The following is a 26,340-nucleotide window of genomic DNA, read 5'->3' as shown; positions in this document are numbered from 1 at the left end:
GGGGGAGGAAATTTAGTGGATGCTGGAAAATTTTCAGAGCATGGATGACAAAAATGCTGTGGGTCAGTTACAAGGACAGTTGGTACATATCAGACAGCTTTAATTTACATCTGGCTCAATATTTTGTTATTGCAACCTAATTAAGCGATAGAAACCATTCCAAAGATAAATAACAATTACTTTTTTAATGATTCATGACCCTTTACACCCTGGCATCAATATGCATATCCTCCATACTGTTCTCTTTTCTCATGGTACTGACAAGACATCAATATCCATCTTCTCTATACTGTTCTCTATACACTTCTTACATTACTAACATAGAGAATTTGTTTATCAATCAAGGGCTTCCATAGTTGATAACCATTTCCTTTTTTTTCATGACCTTACTGTTAGATTGAGAAGTGATACTGTAAGGAGAAATTAGATGCTGGTCACTCAACCCTTTACTACCAAGATCTCTTTAGTCATTCTCCATACTATCTGCCATACATTGCTTATACTTCTAGTTCTGAGAATTTACTATTGGATCATGTGATGATCCCCCAATTGATATTTTTCAATATTCTCATCACTTGTCTGTTTGATATTGTATTGATAATGTAAGGAGAAAGTATGTCTTGGTCCCTGCTAGGAGTGAAAGGGTAACAGGGTTTAAAGGATGAATGATAAGTTGTTAAGAATTACTTCAAGCAAATCCTGCCTGAAAACTTACATAAAAGGAATGTTCTGTTAAAAAATCATCTTCTCATCGTTAAACACAAGGTAAATGTTCTAATTGAAATCAACAAAATAAATGGTGTACAGTAAATTATTCCACCAGCACATTTAGACAAAACAAATTTCCAATGAAGAATGTTGAACATTCAAATTCAGCAAAATTGTTCATTACCAAAAGAGACAGTTGATATCTTAAAAGCATGGTGTCACTGTATGCATGTACATAGGACTAAAACTAGTCCATTACTTCAATTCTCTCCCCCAGTTGCTGTTTTAAGTGTTACTATAAATTGGTTCTTTGCATGGTGCTCCACCTCAATCAATTTTCACAGCTGCATAAATGTGCCTGATGAACAGGTATGTGGCATAAAATCCAACTGTTCCTGTCAGCAACCAGAAGGACAACACCATGATAAATGTGTAGCCAAAGTACAAAAGACCTGGGACAAAATCTTGGATGTCAAGCTACAACAAAGAGAAGAGAAGAATTCCACAGTAAGTTTTGTAATTTAACAAATCTATACATCTTACTAACCAACTTCAAGGTCTGTACTGTGAGATACAGACCAGATGCCCATTTCTCAAAGGTTCCCGTAACTTATTGCACCCATAAAGCTGTTCTGTTTTCATTCAAGAGAAGGGTTTAGTTTTGAAAATTATAAAATAAAACTCTCAGCTAAAGAAACAAAATGGACAGGTAAGGGTGCCAGAAACTACTTCTCTATTGTTTAAATTTTGATTTTAAAATGCGGTTTTGTGGCCATCATGGTACTGGGACTTTAAAGAGTCTTTTTCAGCTCAGATTTACAGTGTATAACCCAGCAAAGAGTGCACAGGCCATAAATCTAAACAGAAAAAAAGAAAAAAAAAACTAGATTCTTAAACTTGCAGTATGGATTTATAGACAGTACAGATAGTATGAAAAATTAAAAGTTGAAGGAAATAACATCTGTATATAGACCAGTAACAGCTGTAAAGAAACAGTAACTATCTAGTGAAACTCACTTTTGTAATAAAATAGAAAACTGCATAAAAGAACACATAGATGGAGCATGAACCAGACATGAAGAATGATCTCCACCACCAGTGGTAGTCCTGCAAGAAAAATAAAAATGGTGGTTATCACTTTAAGCATTTTGATGTCTTTCTTCTGCTTTCCTTTGTTAGGTTGTGTGGCAAGCATCAGTCTGTCTAACAAAGTGTACCATTTTTATTCAGTTGTAATTTTCTCTCATGAACCTATACATAAACTGCAGATTAATTTTCTGAAGAATAAAGGCTGATAGTACAGTTTTTAGCAAAGTGTAAAAAAGAGGGGCGACACAGAAAAACCAAAATATTTCAAAAAATGTCCCAACCCAGATAGAGCAATTGAATATTGCCTTTGGTCAATCTCTCCTGCAACTCTTTAACTTTCAGTGTTTCCTCAGCAGTGGGATTCAATGCAGACATGAAGTTTGTATTTTAAGGCTTCAATTAATATAATGAATATTCCCACAACTTAACCATGGAATGGTAAAGTTAGACTTGATAACCAGCTGCTGATACAGAAATAGGCCCACCTTCCTTCAGAAGAAGCACCTCCTCTCTCAGGAAGATTGAGAAAACTTGAGAAAATGGAAAACCTGTACAATTGGATCACCCCCAGTTGTTTTCACAGGATTATTGGGTCTAACCTCAAAAATGCAAAGACCTATTCCTACCTCAGCACATAATTGGAAGTAAATCATCACTATAGATATCTGTGACACACAGCTGGCAAGGATCAGGAACACCAGAAACAAGAAACCAAACAGATAGTAGAACTGATTTTCCCAGATTGCCTAAAAATGCAGAGAAAACAATTATATAATACTTAACAATTGGTTCATACATCAGCATGCATTTATCGAGATATGAAGCACGCGGGAAGTTTGGAGAGTACGAAAGACACGTAAGGGTTGCTCAAGGCGTAGCTGAGAGCAACTCTTGCTTCTTCAGTGCTCTCCAAACGTCCCAAGTGCTTCATATCTCGATGAACACACAGCTGATGTATGAAACAATTGTTTTAATAACATTTTCAACCTGATGGAAATTTTTTTCTAAAGAGAGATTTAGTTGCTGCTGTCATGAGCGTGCACAATAGGAATATGAAGCATGCCAGCACAATTGAATTTGACTAGACAAATTTACTAGCTATGTGATAAAAAAGTTTAACTGTAACTTTAAAAAAACTATTCTGCTGGAACTGTTATGCTACAATAATTCTTCAATCCTTCCACTCCCAAGATCAAAATGTACATTCTCTGCACTGTCTCTCATCCATTTCTTATAATTTTTATTTTGAGAATTTAGTACTAAATCAAACAATGCACCATATATATATATATATATACATTTTCTTTTTCTCATCACCCGACTTCTTGAAAATGTATTGATGCTGTAAAGAGAAATTCCCCCCTTGGTCACTTAAGAGAATGAAAGGGTTAGAGGTGATGATGAGATAACAAGTAGTAACTTCTGGGAGGAATGATGCTTCATTTTGATTACTTACAGATAAAATAAAGAAAAGCTCAATAAAGACAGCACCAAAGGGGAGAATTCCAGCCATCAGGTTGCTGAAAGAGGAAGTCATTGTTAATACTCAAATAACAGATTTCAAGGAATATACAGTGCTAATCAAATTTTCACACATTTCCAACTCCTGTGAGAGGAAACATGGCTCTTTCTTAATGTACCAGACAAGGATGTTTCTAAAAATGAGTAATATAATGACAAAGATTACACAATGGCACACCAAAAAATACATGCATACTCATTTTCAATAAAGGGACTGGCACTTAAGTCATGAGAAAAAAAAACATATGTACTTCTGCATTCTTTAGCATATGCATATGCTTCAAGTAGAGCTCTGCTCTATTTGAATCAGATGCCAATAAATACTGGTAGGTCTGTCCAGAGGTAACTTTGTGGTCCTAATGCCTACTTTTGGCATTTCCAAAAGTTGTCTCTTTGAGTAGTAATTTGTTTTCATCAATACAGTACAGCTTATGATGATATTCAGTTGCACTCATGGAAAAAGTAAAAACCTTACCTTGGCAAGGGACTCATGTACCAGGCCTGATCGGGAACTTGCCTAGGAATTTGGTTTGTTCTCACAGGGTGTTCATATGGCTGAATAATGCATAGCAAAATTGAATATTTAATTTCCTGTCAAATATAAAACCTACAACTGCTAGTTTAGGTCAATAAAACAACAGATACCTACATAGTATTGGGAAACAGAATTTTCTATATCCCACTAAATACAAAAAATCATATTATGAGATTAAGACAAAGCTGATACTCACATGTTTTCTGTATCCAAAGTAGTATCCAATGAAAACAAGAGGAACTGAAATTCCCAGCCACAGACAGAGAAGAGCAAGCATGGTTGTAAAGGGAACCTGAAAAGAGATAAATGCAAGCAAAATTGGATTAAGTACCATTAAACAAAAAATATAAAGAAAATTCAGAGCACAAATACAATCAAATTTATCCCTTACTGCTCCGGAAGAATGCTGTCCCCAGATAAAGAAGTTTAGAATGAAACAGACTGCAGAAACAACTCCAGGATACAAAGCAGCCGTCTGAAATTAAAAAAAAAAAATGTTTAGAATGATCTTGGCCAGTTTCTAGAGGTTTTAGGTCATACCACACATCTGACCCCAAAGTTACTCTTGATTAATTTGTAACTGTCAAGTTTTAAAAGTGTAAGTAGTGTAAGTAATAGTACCGGTAAGTAGAGAAAGCTTTGTTAGTAGAGTTAGTACAGGAAGTTATGCGAGTTTTTTTTTATAATGCTAGTATATTGTATGTAATCGTAAGTAGAATAAGTAGATTGTAAGTAGTATATTAGTTTCTGTAAGTTGTACTGTGGGTATTGTGAGTAATATTAGTACCGTTCAATTAAAAAAAAATCAAGGTGTCCTCCTAAACAATTAAGAATCTTACCAGTACTGCAGATTTCTTCCAGTTCTGGCCCTTGCATGTCTTGTAGAGTCGAGCAGCAAAATATCCAGCAAAAACACTTTATAGTGAGAGTGAAAATTTAACTCTGGATTATTGTAAGTTTTTTTCATCATCATTATTACCATTACCATCATTGTTATTGTCATCATCATCATTATTATTATTATTACTATTATCACAATACTAGGTCCTATTATTATATTATTATTATTATTATTATTATTATTATCATCATTATTATCATCATCATCATCATCATCACTATCTTTATCATCATGGCCATCATTATTACCAATTCCAGTACAATACAATTATATCTTCAACAAGTTGGACTGCTTGCTTTACAAAATTTAAATATCTCCTTGAGAAGTAGGTGGTCAATTTTGTAAAAATACCATAAAACGATCTAGTACTTTCAGATTAGTAGAAAAATTTTTATCACAACTCAACATGATTTAATTGAAACACTCACCCCATGAAGACATAAAGAAATATGATTGCTGTCATAAGGCTTCCTCTGCTGGCAGGTGACAACATTCCAAGCATGGCAAACACTACAACAAGATACAACACAATGAAAATTAACCCTATGCCACCTGTAGCTCCCAGCACTCTTTAACGTTACTACAATTTCTCATAAAAACACCATTGATCATTTCACAAATTCTTTTATTATGATCTTACCCAGAGTGATAAGGACCATAAAAAAGATCTGCACCCCTGAGCCAACAAATGCAGTTAATAGCCATGCTCTTTTGGGAGGTCTGAACACATCACCATGGACTAATTTCCACCCTGTCTCTTCCATGGTATCTTCCTGCAAACAATAAAATCACTTTTTTCCTTCTGACTGAAACATTTTGACATTATTCATTTGATTATTCCTCAACCTGTCACTCAACTTTATATCATACTTCAAAATGAAAAAGCTAGTCAAATTCAAATTTCTAACCATTAAACTAAATTTGACTGAAAAAGCCTTGACGTAATCTGGGAGTTTGGTGGTGGTTGGTTAAGTTACCCTAATTCTATAACAACAAAAAGGTCAAACAGTGCGGCCAAGGAAATAATCAAAATTATTCAGTGTTTCACAAGTTCACTGTTATGATAAAAAATGCTTTCATCAATGATGAGCCTTTGAAATAACTAACCATTTCCTCTTCCTTGTTATAACGAGCAATGTCACGTCGTAATGTCCTTATCATTATCATGGAGACAATACCTGTGAGGAAGATATAACAGTTAACATGTGCAATCTAACTTTACTAAATATGCAATAAATGAAATATTGAATACATGCTAGGTGTAAGTAAATATTTCTCTCTCCATCACATGGATATCTGCAACCAGATTTCTCCCTAAAGCAGGAGTCAAAGGGGGACTTTCTCCCTGAGACTTCTTCCTTTCAGTTTCCCCCCTCCCTCCTCCCTCCTCCAAACTATACATTGCCTTCCACCTCTCTACTTTACTGAAGAGTCTCAGCACAATCACAAAATACCATTGAAAGGAACATATTTCCTTCTTTAACAAGTTTAGTGCTAGAAATTAAGGTACATGTAATTGGTGACTCACCAGACAAAAACAGGACAATCACTACAGAGTTGACTATAGCAAACCAGTGGATCTGAACATCACTCATAGCTAAATATGTGTCCCATCGTGAAGCCCAGACAATCTCACTGGCCTGTACGAAAGTAATAAAGAGAAATACAATATCACATAGTGATGATTACAAAGCTCTACACAATAGCATCCCCTTATTTCTTTGACCTTTTAACCATAAAACCCAAAAGTATGAACACTTAAGAATTTTCTCAGAATATTTAATGTGACTGATGAAATGGGAGTTAAGGAAATGCAAGAAAAGAAACCCCAACCTACAAAATAGTGCCCTGCAGTAATCTGTTCTACAATATTACGGTTAGATACATTATGCTTCATTGAGTAAATTTTCTTGACATACACTGTAATCCAGTCATAGAATTATTTCCATTAAGCATAGTTTTCCGAGTTTCATGGTAAGAACTCCCAAAAAGTAACAAGTTTTTTTGGAAAGGGTTTTCCTGTTACACCATAAGAGAAACATTCATTAAATAGTTTTTTTTTGCTTGTTTACTTTACATTTCTGGAAATTACTCCTCTCTTAAAGCTAATCAAATAAATCTTCAGTTTCTTTCACATACTATATCAATCAAATAGAATTTAAAGAAATTTAAAATTTACGATGATAATTATCACATCTTGACCTACCTCCCAAGTTACAGAATACGTCAACACCACAGCATTGTCCTCTATCAATATAAAATCAACAACAAAATGTTATTAAGCATGAACTATTATGACACTTGAACCATCAAATTCAGCTGCATATAGACAGCTTCTAATGAAATTCATATCTCTATCTATCATTCTGATTTTGATTTCTATCCCTATCAACATATCAACAACAGTCAATTGACAACAAGTTAAGGTTAATGTTGGGTTAGGGGAGGGGTAGGTGGGTAGTTACCCAGATACTGATATTGATCCAACATCTCTAACATCTCATTGGCACATGATCGACAAAAAACAGTGTAGTTGTTTACTATTCATCTCAAAGTGACAATGGACCTCTTCAGGGTTCAAGCTCTTTGGATATTAAAAACTCCTCCAGTTGGGATGAACTTTTTTAAAACTTTTTCAATGGCATAAAAACCAAAACATTGGTCTCAAAAAAAAAAAAAAGCATATTAAGCAATCATTTAGTTGAGGTATTTCTTTAATACAATCTTCTAAAAATCCTTGATTTTTTTTTTTCATTTTCACTTGGCTGTGCCTTGCATGCCTCTTTTTTGGTTTTAATCATATTTTAGCTTCATCTGTCACTTTGTACAACATTAATGAAAATAAAACTTACGGTTAGGAGTAATCTGCAGATTAGATGGCTTGTCACTCAAAAACGAACATTTATTACTGTTTGCTTCCACAGCTATAGCATCTGTTGCCACACTACCAAAAATTGAAAAGAGAAATTCGAATCAATCCTACTAAATTGTAAAAATTAGTTACATCACATTATTGGTTCTCAGAGCCATGTGGCCAAAGAAGCTAATAGAGATTAGGCAGGTTCCAAGCTCCCAAGGCAGGGGAGAGCACCTGACATCACAGCTTGATTTATGTTCATTGATTTTAATTTCCATGCAATAACTTTCTCACCTTTTTGTATGTACTTCAAATCCAACAACACGGAATGTGGCGCTACAGAAAGAAAATCAGAAACTTAAATTTTCTTGCAAAGAGAAACGAAACTCACTGCTGAAAAAGAAATTCAAGGAAAAAGTTTGCTTACTTGTCATAAGTATGATATTTGAGGACCATCATCAAATGATTATTAAGGTAAGTCTCCTGAAAAAAAAAAGGACAATCCACCATTTAATTCTGACGAGAATTTGAATATCAATCAAAATAATCACCTCATCACAAAAAGAACAAAATTATGAAATTAATGAGCCTTTACTGAGAGAGTGACAGAATTTTTAAAAATATTCTGATTATATCTTTTTCATTTTAGAGGTTTTTCATCAATAATAAAACCAAATTAAAAACCAGCATTGATAACAAGACTGGCAGTACTAAGAGAGAGAGAGAGAGTGACTGTATATCAAGACAGTGCATTTATTTTCCTGTTACTAACCTTCTCTCTGGTAAATCCAAGTTTAAATCCGTGATCATACTGCACCTAATTAAGGAAAAAGATATACAAAATCATGAACAAACCCAAACATGCTGGTACAATGTAGATTCTGATTGTGTCCGATAACTGCCACGCATACTGAATAATTAAATTTAGCAATTTTTCATACATTATATTAAGGTGGAAAAAGAGACATTTCAAAATTGTTCTGAAAAGAGTATTATTTGGGTAAAACAGAATCACATTAAAATTTTTTGCAATCATGGTCCTTACCTGGCCAGTCTCAAGAACAAATTTTGTTGCCACAGGTAGATTATCAATAACCCTGAAATTGTTCATAAAGCAGTTTTGTGAGAAGTTAAAACATGCTCCAGTCACTAAGAGATGAAAGGAGAAAATAAGTGAATACAACACAAGAGAATGGCTAGAAGGAATTCAGAGAAGAGAAATTACATTTCCAAGCTTCTAGATTCCAGATTTTTATGAGGTCAAGGGGAAGCCTAGACCCCCCTAGGAGAATGGGGTCTTGCAGCCACTTTCAAGGCACAGCAGTCCATTACATCATCATCAGCCACTTATTGAAAAAGTTACCAAAACCATTTAATTAACAGAAGTATGTAAAAATTAGGAGATTAGAAAATGATGACACTCATTAGGAAGTAAAAAAAAGAAAGAAGACAAAATGACAAAGGATAAAAGGATTAAAACAAAATAGGAAAAGAAACTAAAATAAGAAACTACGCACATGTGAACATGGTATTCATCTGATATCAGCTTGGAAAGTTTCGTAGATTGCTCTGCATTCACAGTTGTTTGCTTGCAGAGTAAAGTGCAACCTTTGTTTTGTGCCATTCTTATCTACAAAGCAACAAAAAAGCTCAGTAGTACCAGCAAATGAATACTGTAAAATGGCCAGAAGAGGGCAGAAGGTTGCTTGAGAATACAAGTTAGTGACTCGGTAGAGAAAAAATTAGATTAACAATTGATAAAGACTAAAGAATTCCCTAAAAAAATTCCTTTTAATCTACACTATTTAAATACAGTTGTTTCAAGAAAGGTTGTTGGAAAAAAAGCCAAAAGTGCTGGCAAATAAATAAAAAACTCATCAAGAACAAGATGCCTTGTACTTTAAGTGAAATTTTTACAGATTTCCCTGAATCCTCAGTCAATGAATCATGACCTACAACTGTAAAATATACCCACAATACCTTTCAGGGTTGTTGCATGCATTCTTACACTATACGATTTGCAAACTTTCTTGAAACAGCTGTATATTACTTGCCAAAATAACTTATGTTTAATGAGGGCAGCATAAAACACAAACAATGACCAAAAAACTATCAAGGGAGAAGTGCAAAAAAAGATAGAGAAGATAAAAATGGTTTCAAATGGCAAACTAAAAAGAATTCAGGGGTAAATGTCTCTTATATCTTGATACAGGAAGAAGTACAGTTTCACCTCCTACAAGTATATCATTATAGTGTGTTTGTGTGCTACAGTGTTAAAGAAGAAGGATACAAACCTCATATAAAGTATTTACAATCCTGTCACCGCGAAGTACTTCCCCTACAGACAAAGCACATTGTTTTTAAGACAATACTCTAAATGGCAAATGAGTAAATTTTCTTACAAGAAAGAAAAATAAAGATAAAAGACATAAATCAACTACCAGAAGCAGTGTTTTACCTCTGATTTCAGAATTTATTCTCATTAGCCTCAAAGTTCCCGCAAAATAATAATTTACAACGTTTCAAATAAGATGTGAATTCCAAAGGACCTTTTTTCCATGCTTCCCATCAAATAAATAAACAATGTAGTGTATCATGAAAATTAGTTTTTTTAATTGAACATAACAAAAGTTTGCACTATGATCTAAATACAAAATAAAAAAAATGCAAGAAATCAGCCCTACCAAGGTTTTCTGGCTTGTACAGTAAATTGTCAGGCTTACAGATGGGAATAGAGTAGTACTCAAAGGGAAGCTGTGTCTTGATGCTTGTCATTTTTACAGCCTGTAAATTCCAAAGACCATCCAAATCAAACATGACAGCTATTACCACCTTACAGCACTAATCTAGATTTTTTTCAAGCTTTGAAGTAGTAGGTGAAGTCATAGCAACCGTGTTAATGAGGCAAAAAATCTACGGAGATGCATCTTGAGGTTTGTAGTAAAAAGATACAATTGACTCTGATGATCGGAAATAAAAATTGGAAAAAAAAGACAAAAAATTCCACCATACAGCTATTATCAATTTTGAATCGAACAAGTAAAAACAAAAACAAGTTTAATGTAAAACCATCAAAATCTGACGATTTACCAAGGATGCCCGCATAATATTAGATCATAATATTTGAGGTTTCAAAGACCGTACCTTGACTTCTAGTTTTTCGCCTTTTTCGTAGTCAATCGGAGCAATTCCAGGCAAATAAAAGGGCCAGGTGGGCGAAATATTGAGCCAAAAGATCAAACATGACAGTAGCCACATTGACGTTTTCTAGTGTATCAACGGTTAAACAAACAGAGATTAACTTCGTATGGAATGGCTATTACTAAGTACTGCACCGCTTTTGAGGCTAAAGCTATCACATCTAGAGAAAAATTAACAGAAAAACACACCTTTGTGACGGATCTTCCACAAGACTTTGCATCCGCCATGATTGCCTCGTACTAAACTATATTCTGTATTTATGCGCATGCCACGTCGCAAGTACCAGTGCCTTTTCGTTCAAGCTACGTCCGTCCAATGTCGGGGCTTTACGAAAGTAACCGAAATTTACCGACGATGGTGCGTCACTGCTGTGCAGAAAAACTGTGGTTCAATCGGTGCAGTACCCATGCGCAATGAAAAGGAAAGCGGTGAATTCACCGGGCTCTTCAAGGAAACAGAAAATGTCCAAGGTAGCTCTCGATAAAAACAAAAAATATGATCGTCAGTTAAGGTAAGAGAAATGAATGTGCATTGTGATGCGAAAAAATAGCACTAAGAAAGAAACGCGAGGGGTTTCAGAATGTGCAGATACGCGTGTGAGCTGGATGGTTCGTTATCAGTGGTTTTTGTTAACCGCGTCGTCAACCGCGTCTAAGAGATCTTTGGATATCAGAAAAGAAAAGATTATGGATTAAACGTTTGTAAGGTCGTGATAGATCCACCTGCTAGACAGAAATGATTAGCAAAGTGGAAAAAAAATCAGATTAGGTCAGTACCTCAGTCCTCCGTGGCTGTCCATCCATGCTTCTACATTACGTAGAAATATTATGTTTAGAACGCTCGGGTTTCCAGTTTCATTTATCGTCCTTTTTTCGGGCAGTTTTTTTATCTTTCTCAATGTGATAATGTCTTAGACAGAGTTACATAGTTAAGATACTGATCATTGATCCTGAGGGCTCGACCAAAGACAGCCGAGTGACTTTGACAGTTTCCTGCAACCTTGCTGTCAAGCAATTCTCAGGGCTATATGTTACACATTTTCCTTTAATAAGTGTGTCAGAGAAAACTGTCTGGCTTCCAGGTTTATTTTCCTCTGTGTATGTGACACCTTTTATTTGCTAAATATGATTTATTGATTATATACATGTAAAGGAATTGTCCAGGTAAGAGAAGTCCTGGAAAATACTGCTGTTTGTTGTAGAGACCAACATTTTGATGACCTCAGTGTAAGTCATCCTCAAAGACTACATGAATGTTGTCACAACATCAGTCAGTACTAGTGATAGTAACAGTTCTTATTAATGCTATTTCACCTATACAACCAGACCGCAAAATCCTGTCAACTCAATTACTGGCTAGGATTCAAACATAGTACTCCATATCGGGAATGAAGGGTCATTTTACCATTAGACCATTAAGCTCTTATAGCATTGTCTTCAGGACTGTATGAAAGATCCTGAAAAAAAAAATTGAATTCACTTTTGTTACATAGTTAAAAAGTGATTTTTTAACTCGTTATTTTATCTAGTTACTAGATAAAACATGTGTTATTTTTTGTTGTGGTTGTTTAGATTGTGGGGAGATCATGGACAAGAAGCTCTTGAAGGAGCCAAGATTTGCTTAATAAATGCATCAGCTACTGGAACTGAAATTCTAAAGAATCTCATTCTTCCAGGTAAAATTTATAATTTAAATTGTGGTGACATTTTAACATTCAGTTCTTGTGATTGTCATATGCACCTGGGCAAGCAGTTTACAGGCTTCTTGTTAAGAAATGTTGTTGCAGGAAAATAAAGTGAGGCAGTAGGAAAATTTTTCTTTATATTAAGATAACAAAAAGTTCAAGTCATGAGAATTTTGCTAAATAATCCTGCCTTAAAGCCAAGAATTCTCAGATCACCAGTAACACATGTCTTAATTTTCAAATTGTAACACACTGAATGTGGTTTATTTCCATTAGGCATAGGATCTTTTACTATTGTGGATGGCGAGAAAGTTACTGGTGAAGATGTAGGCAACAAGTAAGTACATAGGAAGCAAACATTGTTGCTCGATGTTACAAATCATTTGTAGATTGTTATACTCTTTTTATGCATGAATATGAGTAGAAGAGGAAAAACATTTTTAATTACTCCATAGATTATTCATTCTCTTGTTGATATAAATCTTTGTGTTATTGATAACTTGATTTAATTTAGTTTATTTTGCCTTTTGATTTTTCACAGCTTCTTTTTAGATAAAGATTGTATTGGAAAGGTATGGAAAATAATTTAAGTACAAGTAACTCTAAACAAATGCATTAAGATGGTAACAGTGCCTTAACCTTTAACACCCATGAGTGACCAAGACAGAATTTCTTCTTACAGCATCTATACAATAACAACCAGATAAGTGATGAGAAGAAAGAAAAAGATCAATTTGGAGATAATTAGTTGATCCAATACTAAATTCTCTGAACAAGCATTATAAGAATTGTATGGTTGACAGTAAGGAGAATTACAAATTTGATTTGGGAGTTAAAGGGTCAAGTTGACAGTTATTAGCAGTCTTTATGTTCTATATATATGTTTTTGAAGTGAAGTAGAACATTTGGAATGTACACGTACAGATCTGAAATTAATTAATTAATTACAGCTTTATAGAAACATCAGTGAGATAACAAAACAAAATAAATCTCCATTTATTGAAAGGGAGTAGACTTATTAATTTAATCAGTTGATCATGTCGGTCATGTTTCTCTTTGATTAGTCTCGGGCAGAGTGCACCACTGAACTTCTGCTTGAACTTAATTCAGATGTGTCAGGAGATTTCATTGAAGAAGTAAGCACTGATCAATCTTATGTTGTTAAAAATTGATCATCAAAGGAATCATCAGTGTTCTCAAGGTTATTGTTCAGGCCATTTCATATAGAAGTTTATTTTCCATGTATTGATCATTTAATAAAATAAAACTACAGTTTTGGTGTGAGAGAAACAAGCAAGAATGTATTTCTTTTCCTTAAATCAAATTGCCCCTGGTGATGTTATAGTCTGGTTTTTCCACAGGAGATGCCATTTGCATTAAATTGTTTTTGGCAATCCAATATATTTATTTCTTGTGTTTTTCCCATTTATTTTCCATCCACGTCTAACTAACTTCCAATTTAACGAAACATGGGCAATGAGACATACATGTAAGACCCTCATGAGAGGCATCCTCTCATGAAATTTGCAAACTTTGTGAGGAAACAATTTAAATATTAAACATGTACAGCTGTACATATAGCACTGGGTTAATCTCTAATTTGAGTTTCATTGTATAATGCTTTTGGTAAATGGTCATAAGTTTGAGTGAAAGAGTATTTAAATACTCAGCAGCTTTTGCTTGTCATTTAAGCCTTGTGTTTTCATTGTTTAAATTAGACTACAGACTGCTTGTTACGGGAGAACAGTGACTATTTCAAGTCATTTACTGTGGTCATAGCTACTCAGCTTCCTGAGGAGTAAGTGGAACCTAAAAGATAAGTTATGGAAGCGATCCTCGCAGTTATAAACACTACTTAAGTAGTAGTGAAAATAAGGCCTGAAAAAAATTCAGGCCAGTACAGGATTTGAACCCATGACCTCTACAATACCAGTTCTGACTTTTCTTCAGGCCTTATTTTCACTACTACTTAAGTAGTGTTCATAATTGCGAGGATTGCTTCCATTTTCGTTTCTGCAACGGCAGTTCACATTATATGATTTTTATATATTCACAGTCATTGAGAATATAACTTGTTGTTGAAGAAGATACTTATTTGCATCCCATCCTTTGAATTATTCAATTTTTTGGTTTGAATCTCTACCGCCTTCAAACTTTACAACTGTTCCAATGAAAAAGGGTATTTAAAGTTCATTTTTATTTTCAGAACTCTACTAAAACTTGGTTCCCTACTGTGGTCCAGAAATATTCCTCTGCTAGTTTGTCGTTCATATGGCTTTATTGGTTGCATGAGAATTGTGCTGCAAGAGCACTGTGGTAAGAATCACAATATATTTTTTTGTGGAATAATGTTGCATCTTTATTTGTGAGATTAGCTTGCATTCTGTTTAAAAGTTTTTGACTAGAAAGGATTAATTTTTTTGTAAATATTTTGGCAGAATTGCCAGCCTTCGTCAGTCTGTTGCTGTGTGAGTGGTCACAATGCAACAGCTTAAAACTCTGGGTTCATATGCTTAGAGCAGCCCTGAGATGGGAGTATGGAGTTTGCTTCTAACCCACATTCTGTATTTCTGTATACTTGGCCCTAAGCCACCAAAACTTGTTGGAGTACACTGTAAGCAACCAGTGCTGGTAAACTTTTGGCCTGCAATAGAAAAGAGATAGCAAATGATGTTTATTTTTGTAGCTTGACTTTTCCTGGTATGTATGGAAACAAATCTGTAACATGTGAGAAGTTTCTTTTCTTGACAACGATTTTTCTTACTTATGCAGTTGTGGAATCACACCCTGATAGCACTCATCCAGACTTAAGATTAGACAGGCCTTTTCCTGGCCTTGTACAGTATGTGGATGCTTTAGATCTTAACACCATGACAAAACAGGTAAATATTGTATGTGTAAGGAGACACAGTGTTAGAAAATGGTATTCACACATTTTGTTCTGGGCCCAGTTGTGTAAAGGGTAGCAGATAACGGACAAATCCAACGGACAACCAGTCAACTCGCCGACGGACTAACTTGCCGACGCCAACTCGCTGACGTATAAAATCGAGTAGAGACGTCGGCGAGTTGGTCGTCAATCCAATACAACTTATTAGAAGTTAAACATACAGAAAAGTAAACGATATTTAGTAAAAAACCACTGGTGAACATTGGTGAACATCTAACAGAAGCTTAAACATTGGTGAACATCACCAATGACTATAACAGCTTAAGATGCGAACGAGTTATCGTGCGACAACAACACCGTAAAGACTCATCATGTCAATCGCTCAGATTTTTTAACGAAAACTTGGCTTTCTAGACAAGATCTTTAGTAAAAAGCATTTCTTTTTATTTCAACAAAGTTTATAAGGATCTCAAGGCGAAAAAAGGGAAGTAAACATCACCAATGAATCAAACAGCTTCAATTGCGAACGAGTTATTGTGTGACAAGAACACTGTAAAGACTCATCATGACAATCGGTCAGATTTTTAAAGAAACCTTGGCTTTCTAGATAAGATCTTTAGTTAAAAGCAATTCTTTTTATTTGCAACAAAGTTTATAAGGATCTCAAGGCGAATAAAGTAAAGTAAACATCGCCAATGACTACATCCGCTTCAGACGTGAACGAGATATCTCATTCGCGTCTTAAGCTGTTATAGTCATTGATGATGTTCACCAATGTTCACCTCGCCGACGTCTCTACTTGATTTAATACGTCGGCGAGTTGGTCCATCGGCGAGTTGACCGTAATTCGACAAATCACTGTCCAGGGGATAAGTGATAGCAAAATGTATAGTATTATCAACTGGATAGAGTGCTATCCAGTAAATGGTGCTATCCAACATTCAAACAACTGTTGCCTGATCAATAACTAGTTCTTTGTTCACATTTGTCATAGGAGCATGGCCACACTCCATATGTAGTACTGTTGTTAAAGTACTTAAACAAATGGAAAGCAGAGGTGAGTCCTTCAGGAATGAACTTTTTAAAATGTTAGCAATATTAGAGTTATAAATCTCTATCAATGTAAGCTTTATGCATGGAATTAAGATAATTCTGATCTCTCGGCACAGTTTGATCCATAAAATTCCTTAGGTGATAAATCTACATCAATGTAAGCTTTAAGTGTAAATATAATTCTGACAGCAAGGCACAGTTTGATCAATAAAATTCCTTATGTGATATGTCCCAGGATATAATTATAGATAACATCATCATGACAATTCTCTTTAGTCTTGTTCTTAAAAAAAAAAAACCTCTTTGTTAATACCAACACCATCCATTCAGTGGAGTCCTTTCTCTTATGAAATTCCTATACCACATTTTTTTTTACCATTTTTTTACGTCATCTACAACTACTAAGAGAGAGAAACACAGAGACATGAAGCCCACATGTTATCTGGAACTCACTTGAAGCATTTAGAAAGCTTATTCAAATTGTGTGAAGGTGGACATGGGTTCATCACAGAATGATTCCTCAGTCCATCTTTCTTTATCAAAGTTTTTGGAAAAGAAGTAAGTTATGGTACAACTGCTGCCTTACTTATGCACTAAACTTACAATTATATCTGTCTTGAACATTTTCTCTACAGCATGAAGGCAGAGTTCCACAAAATTACAAAGAAAAAGACATGTTCAAACAAACAATTAGGGGAGGTTAGTTAGTTGATGCTTGGTAAATTATGTTAAAGCTTAAATTCCTCTCTTTCAAGGTGGGGCACCAACCTTTTATTGATGCTTTCTTTGGAGATTGTAATCAGTCTGTGACCATTCAAACTGTCTTTTTGTGGAAGAGCTACTGATTATTGGTGCTCCTTGTTTGGCAAGGACAAATTTTAGACATCTGCATCAGAGGCAGACTTTCTTCTTGGAGCTTTAAAGGGAATCCTAGAATGACAGTGTAGGCCTGACAATGTCCCTCTCTAATGTATTGAATTTGTATAGTTCTAACAAAGAAAGAGTGCCTTGTTAATTTACTTCTCCCATCAGGAATTTTGGTCAACAAAGATGGCATCCCAGAAGAAGAGGAAAACTTTGATGAGGCAATAAAGGCTGTGAACACAGCTCTTGTTCCAACCAGGGTAAGGAAGATCATTGTAAGTGATCATAGTTTCACTTTGTTGTGAATTTTCCAAGTCTTAAGCTTTGCTCATATCTTTGTGTCATTTACAAATTTCCTGTTACTTTTCTTGCAGATACCTAGTGAAGTTTCACAAATATTTGCAGATGATTCTTGTTGTAACTTTACTGAATCTGTAAGTATACATGAATGATAAAGCATAGAATAAAACTAGCTCGGTACATCTACAGAATGCCCCCATTGTTAGCCTGTATTCTAAAATGATAATTTCCTCTGCCTTTAGCATAGTTCGTTTTGGATCTTGGCCAAAGCTGTTAAAGAATTTGTAGAAAATGAGGGCACAGGTAATTTTTGGTTGCTCAAAATGCTTTGAAAACTGTTGCTCTATCTACACCATGTATATTTTGTTTGTGTACTCTTTTTTCCAGACCTCAGATTCTTCATTTCATTATTTATTAGTTTGTTTTTGTTTTTGTTTTATAATACCTACTCATATTTGTTTATTCATTTTGATTCCTTCCTCGGTTCTTTTGCCATAGATTGCTCCTTCACCTGTTTGTTAAGGTTCTTCTGTGCATTTGTTTATTTTCTCCTTCATTTATTTTTTCTTTCTTCAATTGTTTGGGTTTTATTCTCTTTTTTCTTTGGTCTCTTTTTTGGCATTTCATTCAGTTGTTCACTCAAACAGATGTTGTTACCTTCACTTCTTGAAGAAGCCTGGATGAAAAAAACAATCATTTCATTACATTTAGCCATCTTTGCTATTTCTTATTGTGAACACTACATAACAAGGATGAATGACATATGTTTCCCTCAAGGTGCTCTTCCATTAAGAGGATCCATCCCAGATATGACGGCAGATTCTAAAAGATACATTGAGCTTCAGAATATGTAAGTGTTATTGTAACCTTTGATCAGGTGAAGATACAGACACATGTTATATATACATGTCCTCTTGGACTGGAACAAAATATCATTGTTTGAGCAGTCCTTCTTTCCCAGTGTGATGCCTTGCTTATCAAAGTCTTGGTTTTATCAGGAAAAATTTCTCTTACTCTTTTATGTTTTCCTTGCTTGCTGCAGATACACTGGGAAAGGGAGAAAAGCTTATATAAATCCAGGCTAACATAAAACAAAACAGATTACTTTAACATTTCAACTCATTAATGACAATTTTTTTTTTTTTTTTTTTTTTAGTGCTCACTCTAATTAATTTGAGAAGTGATACATTTAGCAGTAATTCTGTAGTGCATGAACCGTGTATTAATTTTCAAGGCAGCCAAAACAAGCATTTGATTAGAAGTTGATTATGGTCTGTGTATGATTGCATTTTTCAAGATATCAAGAACAGGCAAGAAAAGATATTGCTGTAGTAACTCAAAGGGTGCATAGAATATTACTCGACGTAGGAAAGGTGAGATGCCTGTGGATTAACCCTCATTTGTATTTTTTTTCCTTTCCTACTTTTATTAAATGTTCATGGAGGATTTTATTTGTCACGAGCAGGTTCCTTTTTTTTTAATGAAACTTGAATTGTGTGGGAAGGTTTTAGCTTTACATGGAGGGCAAGATCTGTATGTGTACTTGTGGATTTTTGATCTGTTTGTCTGGGCACTTCTGAGAACAATTGCACGTTTGTTTGTTTTTTTGTTGTTGTTGTTTGCTTATGTACTTAACCCCTTGATTATTTCTCAGTCAACAGATAGCATTTCAGATTCGGAAATTAGGCTTTTCTGTAAGTAGAAGTAATTTGTAATGTTATCTTAAATCTTCAATCCAGATACCCTCAAGCCCAGAAAACTGAAGTGAAAATCATTGAAAGATTTGGAAGTTTTTTTAGCACCTATCTGCTCGGTAGCGATTTATCCTCTGAATAGTGCTATCAGTCCTTTGAACAACTGGGCTAGTGTAGATCTGTGCAAAAGAAATCAACCAACGATGGATTTTTGAACAGAAAGGATATGTAATATCTATCTTCATTTTAACGTGAACATTCTCTCTCTCCCAAGATTTGATATTTGACTTTAAGTGGTTTTTGTGATATTTATGATTTTCTGTTTAAGTCTAATACACAGTTTTCTCCTTCAGGTAAAAATGCGGCATTTTTGAGATTAATTCGGGGTAGATCCTTGGCTGAGGAGAGTGAACCTTCACTGGCCAAGGCAAATGAATTAGGTTTGTGTACTTCCCTCTCTATTCAAATGTAGGACCCCTACGTTTACATCGAGTATCGAAAAATAATCTGAGATTGTTTTCGCTTTGCTCCACTCCGCTCTATGATTGGTCCAGAAAACTCGCGCCATCCTTTCAACCAATCAGATCCAAAACTAATCGCAACCCTGTGACTCGCACATTTTCCCGCGCTTTAAGCAGTTTGCGTCTTTTTTCTTTGTTATCTCATCGGCTCCATGTGATATTTTCCTTTCTTCTGATTGGCTGTGATTTCTCTGGTTTTGGTCTTAAAACACTCACTCTGATGAAGGGCTAAGGCGCGAAACGTTAGTTTTTTAACTCTTTACGGTGGCCAATTTACGTTTTCAACTCAGTTGTTAACACTAAATTACCTGCTATACTCTCCTATCGACGCAGCGCCACGGTTTCTTTAGAAACTTAACTCCCTTAAAACACTCAGGAGTGGAGTACTTTCTATCGCCGTATTCATACACTATACGCGTAATTATTCTCTGTTAAATTGTTTTTTTCCTCCTTTTCAGCCGGTTACCTTGAAGATCCGGACAGCGACGTTGTGTTCTATATCTTATTAAAAGCAGTGGATAGGTTTTACTCGCAGTATCATAGGTATCCAGGTAAACAGACAAATTTCAGTTTTCCGAATTTGAATTATCTGTTTTCAATTTTATTGCTTATTTTTATTTGGCTTGTATCTCACTTTTAGCGAGGAATTTAAAGAAAAATGGTATCAGGTTTGCTAGCGAGCTAATTAAATAACTTTGTGGCAACTTTTCTTCAGGTAATTTTGAAGATCAAGTCGAGGCAGATGTTGTGAAGTTAAAGGTATGTTGGTTTGGTAGGAGTTGATTCAGTTCGTAGCCTGAAAATCTGATTCGACTGGCTATTTTATCAGCCTACAGCGGGATCCGAAGATCTGAAAAAAAAAAAAAAACACCTTTCTCTATTTCTTTACCGAGCTCAAAAACTTACCATCTCTCTTATTTCTATCTACAAACATTACGCTATCGACATTGCTGATCCTAGCAGTGTGCAGGACACGTGTCATATGAACTTCGTTGACGAGTATTTTCTGAATATTCGGACAGTATATCAATTTACATATATTTCTTCAGTGAAAATTATTGCCTCATAGCACAGCTATCTAAATTGTGTCAATATCACATGAACGAGTATGTGTATTACAATTAGAAAAGTACTTTCTTCTTCTATTGATGCCAGCGCAGTTAAACTGATTCATTTCTAATGAATTCTGTTATATTCAGTGTTGTCTTGGCTCTCTACTCCAAGAATGGTCGGTGAACGCGGACGTAAAGGAGGAATACGTTCACGAAATGTGAGTACAAGGAGTTGACCTTATTTGAGCAAAACTTCACAGTATTTTTTTGTATTAAAAAGAGCGTTTGGGAATGTTTCTCTTCTCATTCCCGTTTGACGAACAAAACTCTTCTCGGTTAGTTTTTTATTATTGTTTTAAGTTTGGTGGTAAGGCCTTATTTTGCATTGCGTGACGTCACGTTGCTTGAAGCGAAGACTCGCGTTTGTTGAATTTCGGACTCACGATTAGTGTGCGAACTAACCGTTGATCGGCTAATAAAGTTTGTTGTCCGTATTTGTCTACTACAAATTACAGTCGTTAAAAACGTTGAGTTGAAAACCGTTGATACTAGAATCAACAATCGGCCCAAAATTGAGCGCAGATGGTTCAGCAGCACTCAGAAACCTGAGAACATACGTTGTAAGATGGTGCCTTGAAGTAACCTTTTCGCCTTGTTTCAGGTGTCGATACGGAGCCAGCGAATTGCACTCTGTCGCCGCTTTCATAGGAGGTAAGGCCAATATTTTGCCTCTACTACTCAACTGGGCACACCAAGTGATCCAAGTGATGATATCTGGGCGCGTTGGTCAGCCAAGCCACGGTACCGTTTATTTAACACCAACTGCGATATGCTTTTGAAAGTATCTTATGATTGTTAAAAAAAGTAAATGCACCAAAGCCGGACACGAAAACCCCTGAAAACCAACAGGTGGAAAAAACGGGGAATGTGTACCTCCAACTAAGGCAGTGGTGCCACCCTCGCGGCTTTAGGGCAATCTATGATCTTAAGAATAACATGATAAACACAAGTAGATAACAGATAGATAAAGAAGTATACGAGTATAGCTCCCAGTAAAACCTGATGTGAACGTGGCGATATTTCAGGGAAAAAATTAAATAATGAGTAAAATAAATAAATAGATTGAAACGAAACCTAACAACTCTACACGGCGAAGGCTGACCGCAGAATTCCTCGCCCTGCCAACGGCCTCAAAGTAAAAAAATACGATCCCATAACTCTCCCTGCACCTCGCACCCGCCTTCAGTCCTCTGGTGCGTACCGGCAAGATATTAATTTATGCCAATGAGGATTATCATAAATTTCAGTTGGTGTTGGTTCAATTCCTTCTGGATTTTGATTTGAATTTTGTGTTCCGCCCGTATGGGAGTCGTCCGCGAACATTTTCTGTTCCAGGATGCCAAAAGTTAATGTCCAAGGACAGATATCCATTCATATTTTCGCGCAAAATAGAGGCTATTGTGTTTATTAGCGTTCAAATATTTTGCAAGGCGCGTGAAAAAATGTTCGGTGAATATCGCTTGGGTGATATTCTCGGATATCACCTAGTTTTAACTGGGGGTATTCGATCACCTTGCTGCATTTAGACCAATCGCGCGCGGGCGAAACTATTTGATCGATAGTAATGAGGAGTAGTCATTAAGTATCTGTACGTTTCCTTTTTCTCCATCAGGTGCAGCAGCTCAAGAAATTGTCAAACTTGTGACCCGTCAGTTTGTACCCTTCGATAATACATATATCTACAACGGGATCACAGGTTCCTCGACAACTTTGAAACTCTGAGCCAACTCCGACAGACATGTGTCGTTCAACGGACACGTGTCTCTCTAGTTTGATTCCATTGGTAGAAAAGTAGACAGCGACGCTCTTTTGTCTTTGGCTTTGGTCGTTGTTGTTTCTAATCTCACTAAACACCAAAATGCAACTTCGCACGACTTTCTTCCTTCTTCTTCGAGAAGAGGAAGTTATGAAATATAAAATGCTCCAAGAATGAGACATGTATCAAGTTAGGGAACAAGCCTTAAGCTCTTTTTAAATAAATTTGTACATAGACAAAGAGTAAGGGAAAGCACTAATCCCTAATAAAATGTTCTACAGATAATATTACCGATGTGGTCGGCGCTTTCCTTGTTTCATGGCACTTAACAATAATTTTTTAACAGATTCTTTAACTTTTTAACTTTCTTCCATCCTTACCGACTCTTTAGATATATACACCGAAACTTTAACACTCCTTCCTTTCCTTACTGACTCTTGAGATATACACACTGCAACTTCAACACTGCTTCCTTTCCTCACTGACATTTGAGATATATACACCGCAACTTTAACACTACTTTCTTTCCTTACTGACTCTTGGGATATAAACACCGCAACTTTAACACTGGTTCCTTCATTACTGACCCTTAAGATACATACCCCGCAACTTTAACACTGCTTCCTTTCCTTACTGACTCTTGAAACATTTACACTGCAACTTTAACGCTGCTTTCTTTCCTTATTGACTCTTGAGATAAAGAAATTGCAACTTTAACACTGCTTCCTTTCCTTACTGACTCTTGAGATATATACACCACAACTTTAACACTGCTTCCTTTCCTTACTGACTCTTGAGATATATACACCGCAACTTTAACACTGCTTCCTCTCCCTACTGACTCTTAAGATATATACACCACAACTTTAACACTGCTTCCTCTCCTTACTGACTCTTGAGATATATACACCACAACTTTAACACTGCTTCCTTTCCTTACTGACTCTTGAGATATATACACCGCAACTTTAACACTGCTTCCTTTCCTTGCTGCCTCTTGAGATATATACACCGCAACTTTAACACTGCTTCCTTTCCCTACTGACTCTTGAGATATATACACCGCAACTTTATCACTGCTTCCTTTCCTTCCTGCCTCTTGAGAAATATACACCGCAATTTTAACACTGCTTCCATTCCTTACTGACTCTTGAGATATATACACCGCAACTTTAACACTGCTTCCTTTCCCTACTGACTCTTGAGATATATAAACTGCAACTTTAACACTGCTTCATTTCCTTACTGACTCTTGAGATATATACACTGCAACTTTAACACTGCTTCCATTACCTACTGACTCTTGAGACATATACACCGCAACTTTAACACTGCTTCCATTCCTTACTGACTCTTGAGATATATACACCGCAACTTTAACACTGCTTCCATTACCTACTGACTCTTGAGACATATACACTGCAACTTTAACACTGCTTCCTTTTCCTACTGACTGTTGAGATATATAAACTGCAACTTTAACACTGCTTCATTTCCTTACTGACTCTTGAGATATATACACTGCAACTTTAACACTGCTTCCATTACCTACTGACTCTTGAGACATATACACCGCAACTTTAACACTGCTTCCATTCCTTACTGACTCTTGAGATATATACACCGCAACTTTAACACTGCTTCCATTCCTTACTGACTCTTGAGATATATACACCGCAACTTTAACACTGCTTCCTTTCCCTACTGACTCTTGAGATATATAAACTGCAACTTTAACACTGCTTCATTTCCTTACTGACTCTTGAGATATATACACTGCAACTTTAACACTGCTTCCATTACCTACTGACTCTTGAGATATAAACACCGCATCTTTAACACTACTTCCTCTCCCTACTGACTCTTAAGATACATACACCGCAACTTTAACACTGCTTCCTTTCCTTACTGACTCTTGAGATATAAACACTACATCTTTAACACTGCTCCCATTACTTACTGACTCTTGAGACATATACACTGCAACTTTAACACTGCTTCCTTTTCCTACTGACTGTTGAGATATATACACCACAACTTTAACACTGCTTCATTTCCTTACCGACTCTTGAGATATATACACCGAAATTTTAACACCTCTTCCATTCCTTACTGACTCTTGAGATATATACACCACAACTTTAACACTGCTTCCATTCTTTACTGACTCTTTAGATATATACACCACAACTTTAACACTGCTTCCTTTCCCTACTGACTCTTGAGATATATACACAGCAACTTTAACACTGCTTCCATTCCTTACCCAATCTTGAGATACATACACCGAAATTTTAACACCTCTTCCATTCCTTACTGACTCTTAAGATATATACACCGCAACTTTAACACTGCTTCCATTCCTTACTGACTCTTGAGATATATACACGGCAACTTTAACACTGCTTCCTTTCTCTACTGACTCTTGAGATATATACACCGCAACTTTAACACTACTTCCTTTTCTTACTGACTCTTGAGATATATACACGGCAACTTTTACACTGCTTCCTTTCGTAACTGACTCTTGAGATATATACACCACAACTTTAATACGGCTTCCTTTCGTAACTGACTCTTGAGATATATACACCACAACTTTAACACTGCTTCCTTTCCCTACTGACTCTTGAGATATATACACAGCAACTTTAATACTGCTTCCATTCCTTACCCAATCTTGAGATACATACACCGAAATTTTAACACCTCTTCCATTCCTTACTGACTCTTTAAGATATCAACACCGCAACTTTAACACTGCTTCCATTCCTTGATGACTCTTGAGATATATACACCGCAACTTTAACACTGCTTCCTTTCTCTACTGACTCTTAAGATATATACACCGCAACTTTAACACTGCTTCCATTCCTTACTGACTCTTGAGATATATACACGGCAACTTTAACACTGCTTCCTTTCTCTACTGACTCTTGAGATATATACACCGCAACTTTAACACTACTTCCTTTTCTTACTGACTCTTGAGATATATACACGGCAACTTTTACACTGCTTCCTTTCGTAACTGACTCTTGAGATATATACACCACAACTTTAATACGGCTTCCTTTCGTAACTGACTCTTGAGATATATACACCACAACTTTTACACTGCTTCCTTTCGTAACTGACTCTTGAGATATATACACCACAACTTTAATACGGCTTCCTTTCGTAACTGACTCTTGAGATATATACACCACAACTTTTACACTGCTTCCATTCCTTACTGACTCGAGATATATACACCGCAACTTTAACACTGCTTCCATTCTTTACTGACTCTTGAGATATATACACCGCAACTTTAACACTGCTTCATTTCCGTACTGACTCTTGAGATATATACAACGCAACTTTAACACTGCTTCATTTCCTTACTGACTCTTGAGATATATACACCGCAACTTTAACACTGCTTCCATTCCTTACTGACTCTTGAGATATATACACCGCAACTTTAACACTGCTTCATTTCCTTACTGACTCTTGAGATATATACACCGCAACTTTAACACTGCTTCCTTCCTTACTGACTCTTGAGATATATACACCGCAACTTTAACACTGCTTCCTTTCTTACTGACTCTTAAGATATATACACCGCAACTTTAACACTGCTTCCTTTCCTTACTGACTCTTAAGATA

General features: G+C 35.8%; 2 protein-coding genes across 2 annotated transcripts; one reads left to right on the top strand and one right to left on the bottom strand.

The window, feature by feature from the left end:
• Positions 1-166: 166 nt before the first annotated feature.
• LOC131770398 (transmembrane 9 superfamily member 4-like) lies at positions 167-11,067 on the bottom strand. Its single transcript, XM_059086105.2, has 23 exons — positions 11,001-11,067; positions 10,756-10,878; positions 10,296-10,395; positions 9,906-9,949; positions 9,129-9,241; positions 8,657-8,708; positions 8,384-8,428; positions 8,039-8,094; positions 7,906-7,947; positions 7,607-7,698; positions 6,961-7,001; positions 6,283-6,394; positions 5,862-5,932; positions 5,395-5,527; positions 5,183-5,264; positions 4,693-4,768; positions 4,245-4,328; positions 4,050-4,145; positions 3,794-3,873; positions 3,254-3,317; positions 2,424-2,543; positions 1,726-1,815; positions 167-1,185 (listed from the first exon to the last, which is right to left on the bottom strand). Exons 1-23 carry the CDS (start codon positions 11,037-11,039, stop codon positions 1,036-1,038), a joined length of 1,905 nt encoding a protein of 634 aa, XP_058942088.2. The 5' UTR covers positions 11,040-11,067; the 3' UTR covers positions 167-1,035.
• Positions 11,068-11,221: 154 nt separating this feature from the next.
• Positions 11,222-22,976, top strand: LOC131770399 (NEDD8-activating enzyme E1 regulatory subunit-like). The gene is made up of 22 exons (XM_059086106.2): positions 11,222-11,323; positions 12,384-12,487; positions 12,773-12,833; positions 13,038-13,068; positions 13,561-13,632; positions 14,215-14,294; positions 14,703-14,812; positions 15,269-15,378; positions 16,381-16,443; positions 17,075-17,138; positions 17,472-17,563; positions 17,678-17,737; positions 17,846-17,906; positions 18,381-18,453; positions 18,901-18,976; positions 19,258-19,297; positions 19,651-19,737; positions 20,277-20,369; positions 20,534-20,577; positions 21,018-21,088; positions 21,532-21,581; positions 22,543-22,976. Exons 1-22 carry the CDS (start codon positions 11,226-11,228, stop codon positions 22,650-22,652), a joined length of 1,650 nt encoding a protein of 549 aa, XP_058942089.2. The 5' UTR covers positions 11,222-11,225; the 3' UTR covers positions 22,653-22,976.
• The last annotated feature ends 3,364 nt before the right edge of the window (positions 22,977-26,340 follow it).

Source organism: Pocillopora verrucosa, chromosome 2 (genome assembly GCF_036669915.1).
Source record: "Pocillopora verrucosa isolate sample1 chromosome 2, ASM3666991v2, whole genome shotgun sequence".
Classification (NCBI taxonomy): Eukaryota; Metazoa; Cnidaria; class Anthozoa; order Scleractinia; family Pocilloporidae; genus Pocillopora; species Pocillopora verrucosa.
Note: the sequence above shows the minus strand (reverse complement) of the source record. Positions and strands in the feature narration are given on the sequence as shown.

Coding starts and splice junctions, on each gene's coding strand:
- LOC131770398 (XM_059086105.2), bottom strand. CDS start 11,039: ATGGCGGATGCAAAGTCTTGTGGAAGATCCGTCACAAAG. Junction 10,396..10,755: donor GCGAAAAACTAGAAGTCAAG/GTACGGTCTTTG, acceptor TGGAATTTACAG/GCTGTAAAAATGACAAGCAT. Junction 4,329..4,692: donor GGAAGAAATCTGCAGTACTG/GTAAGATTCTTA, acceptor TTTTAATTTCAG/ACGGCTGCTTTGTATCCTGG.
- LOC131770399 (XM_059086106.2), top strand. CDS start 11,226: ATGAAAAGGAAAGCGGTGAATTCACCGGGCTCTTCAAGGAAACAGAAA. Junction 14,295..14,702: donor GCTACTCAGCTTCCTGAGGA/GTAAGTGGAACC, acceptor TTTTATTTTCAG/AACTCTACTAAAACTTGGTT. Junction 17,738..17,845: donor GTTGTAACTTTACTGAATCT/GTAAGTATACAT, acceptor CTCTGCCTTTAG/CATAGTTCGTTTTGGATCTT.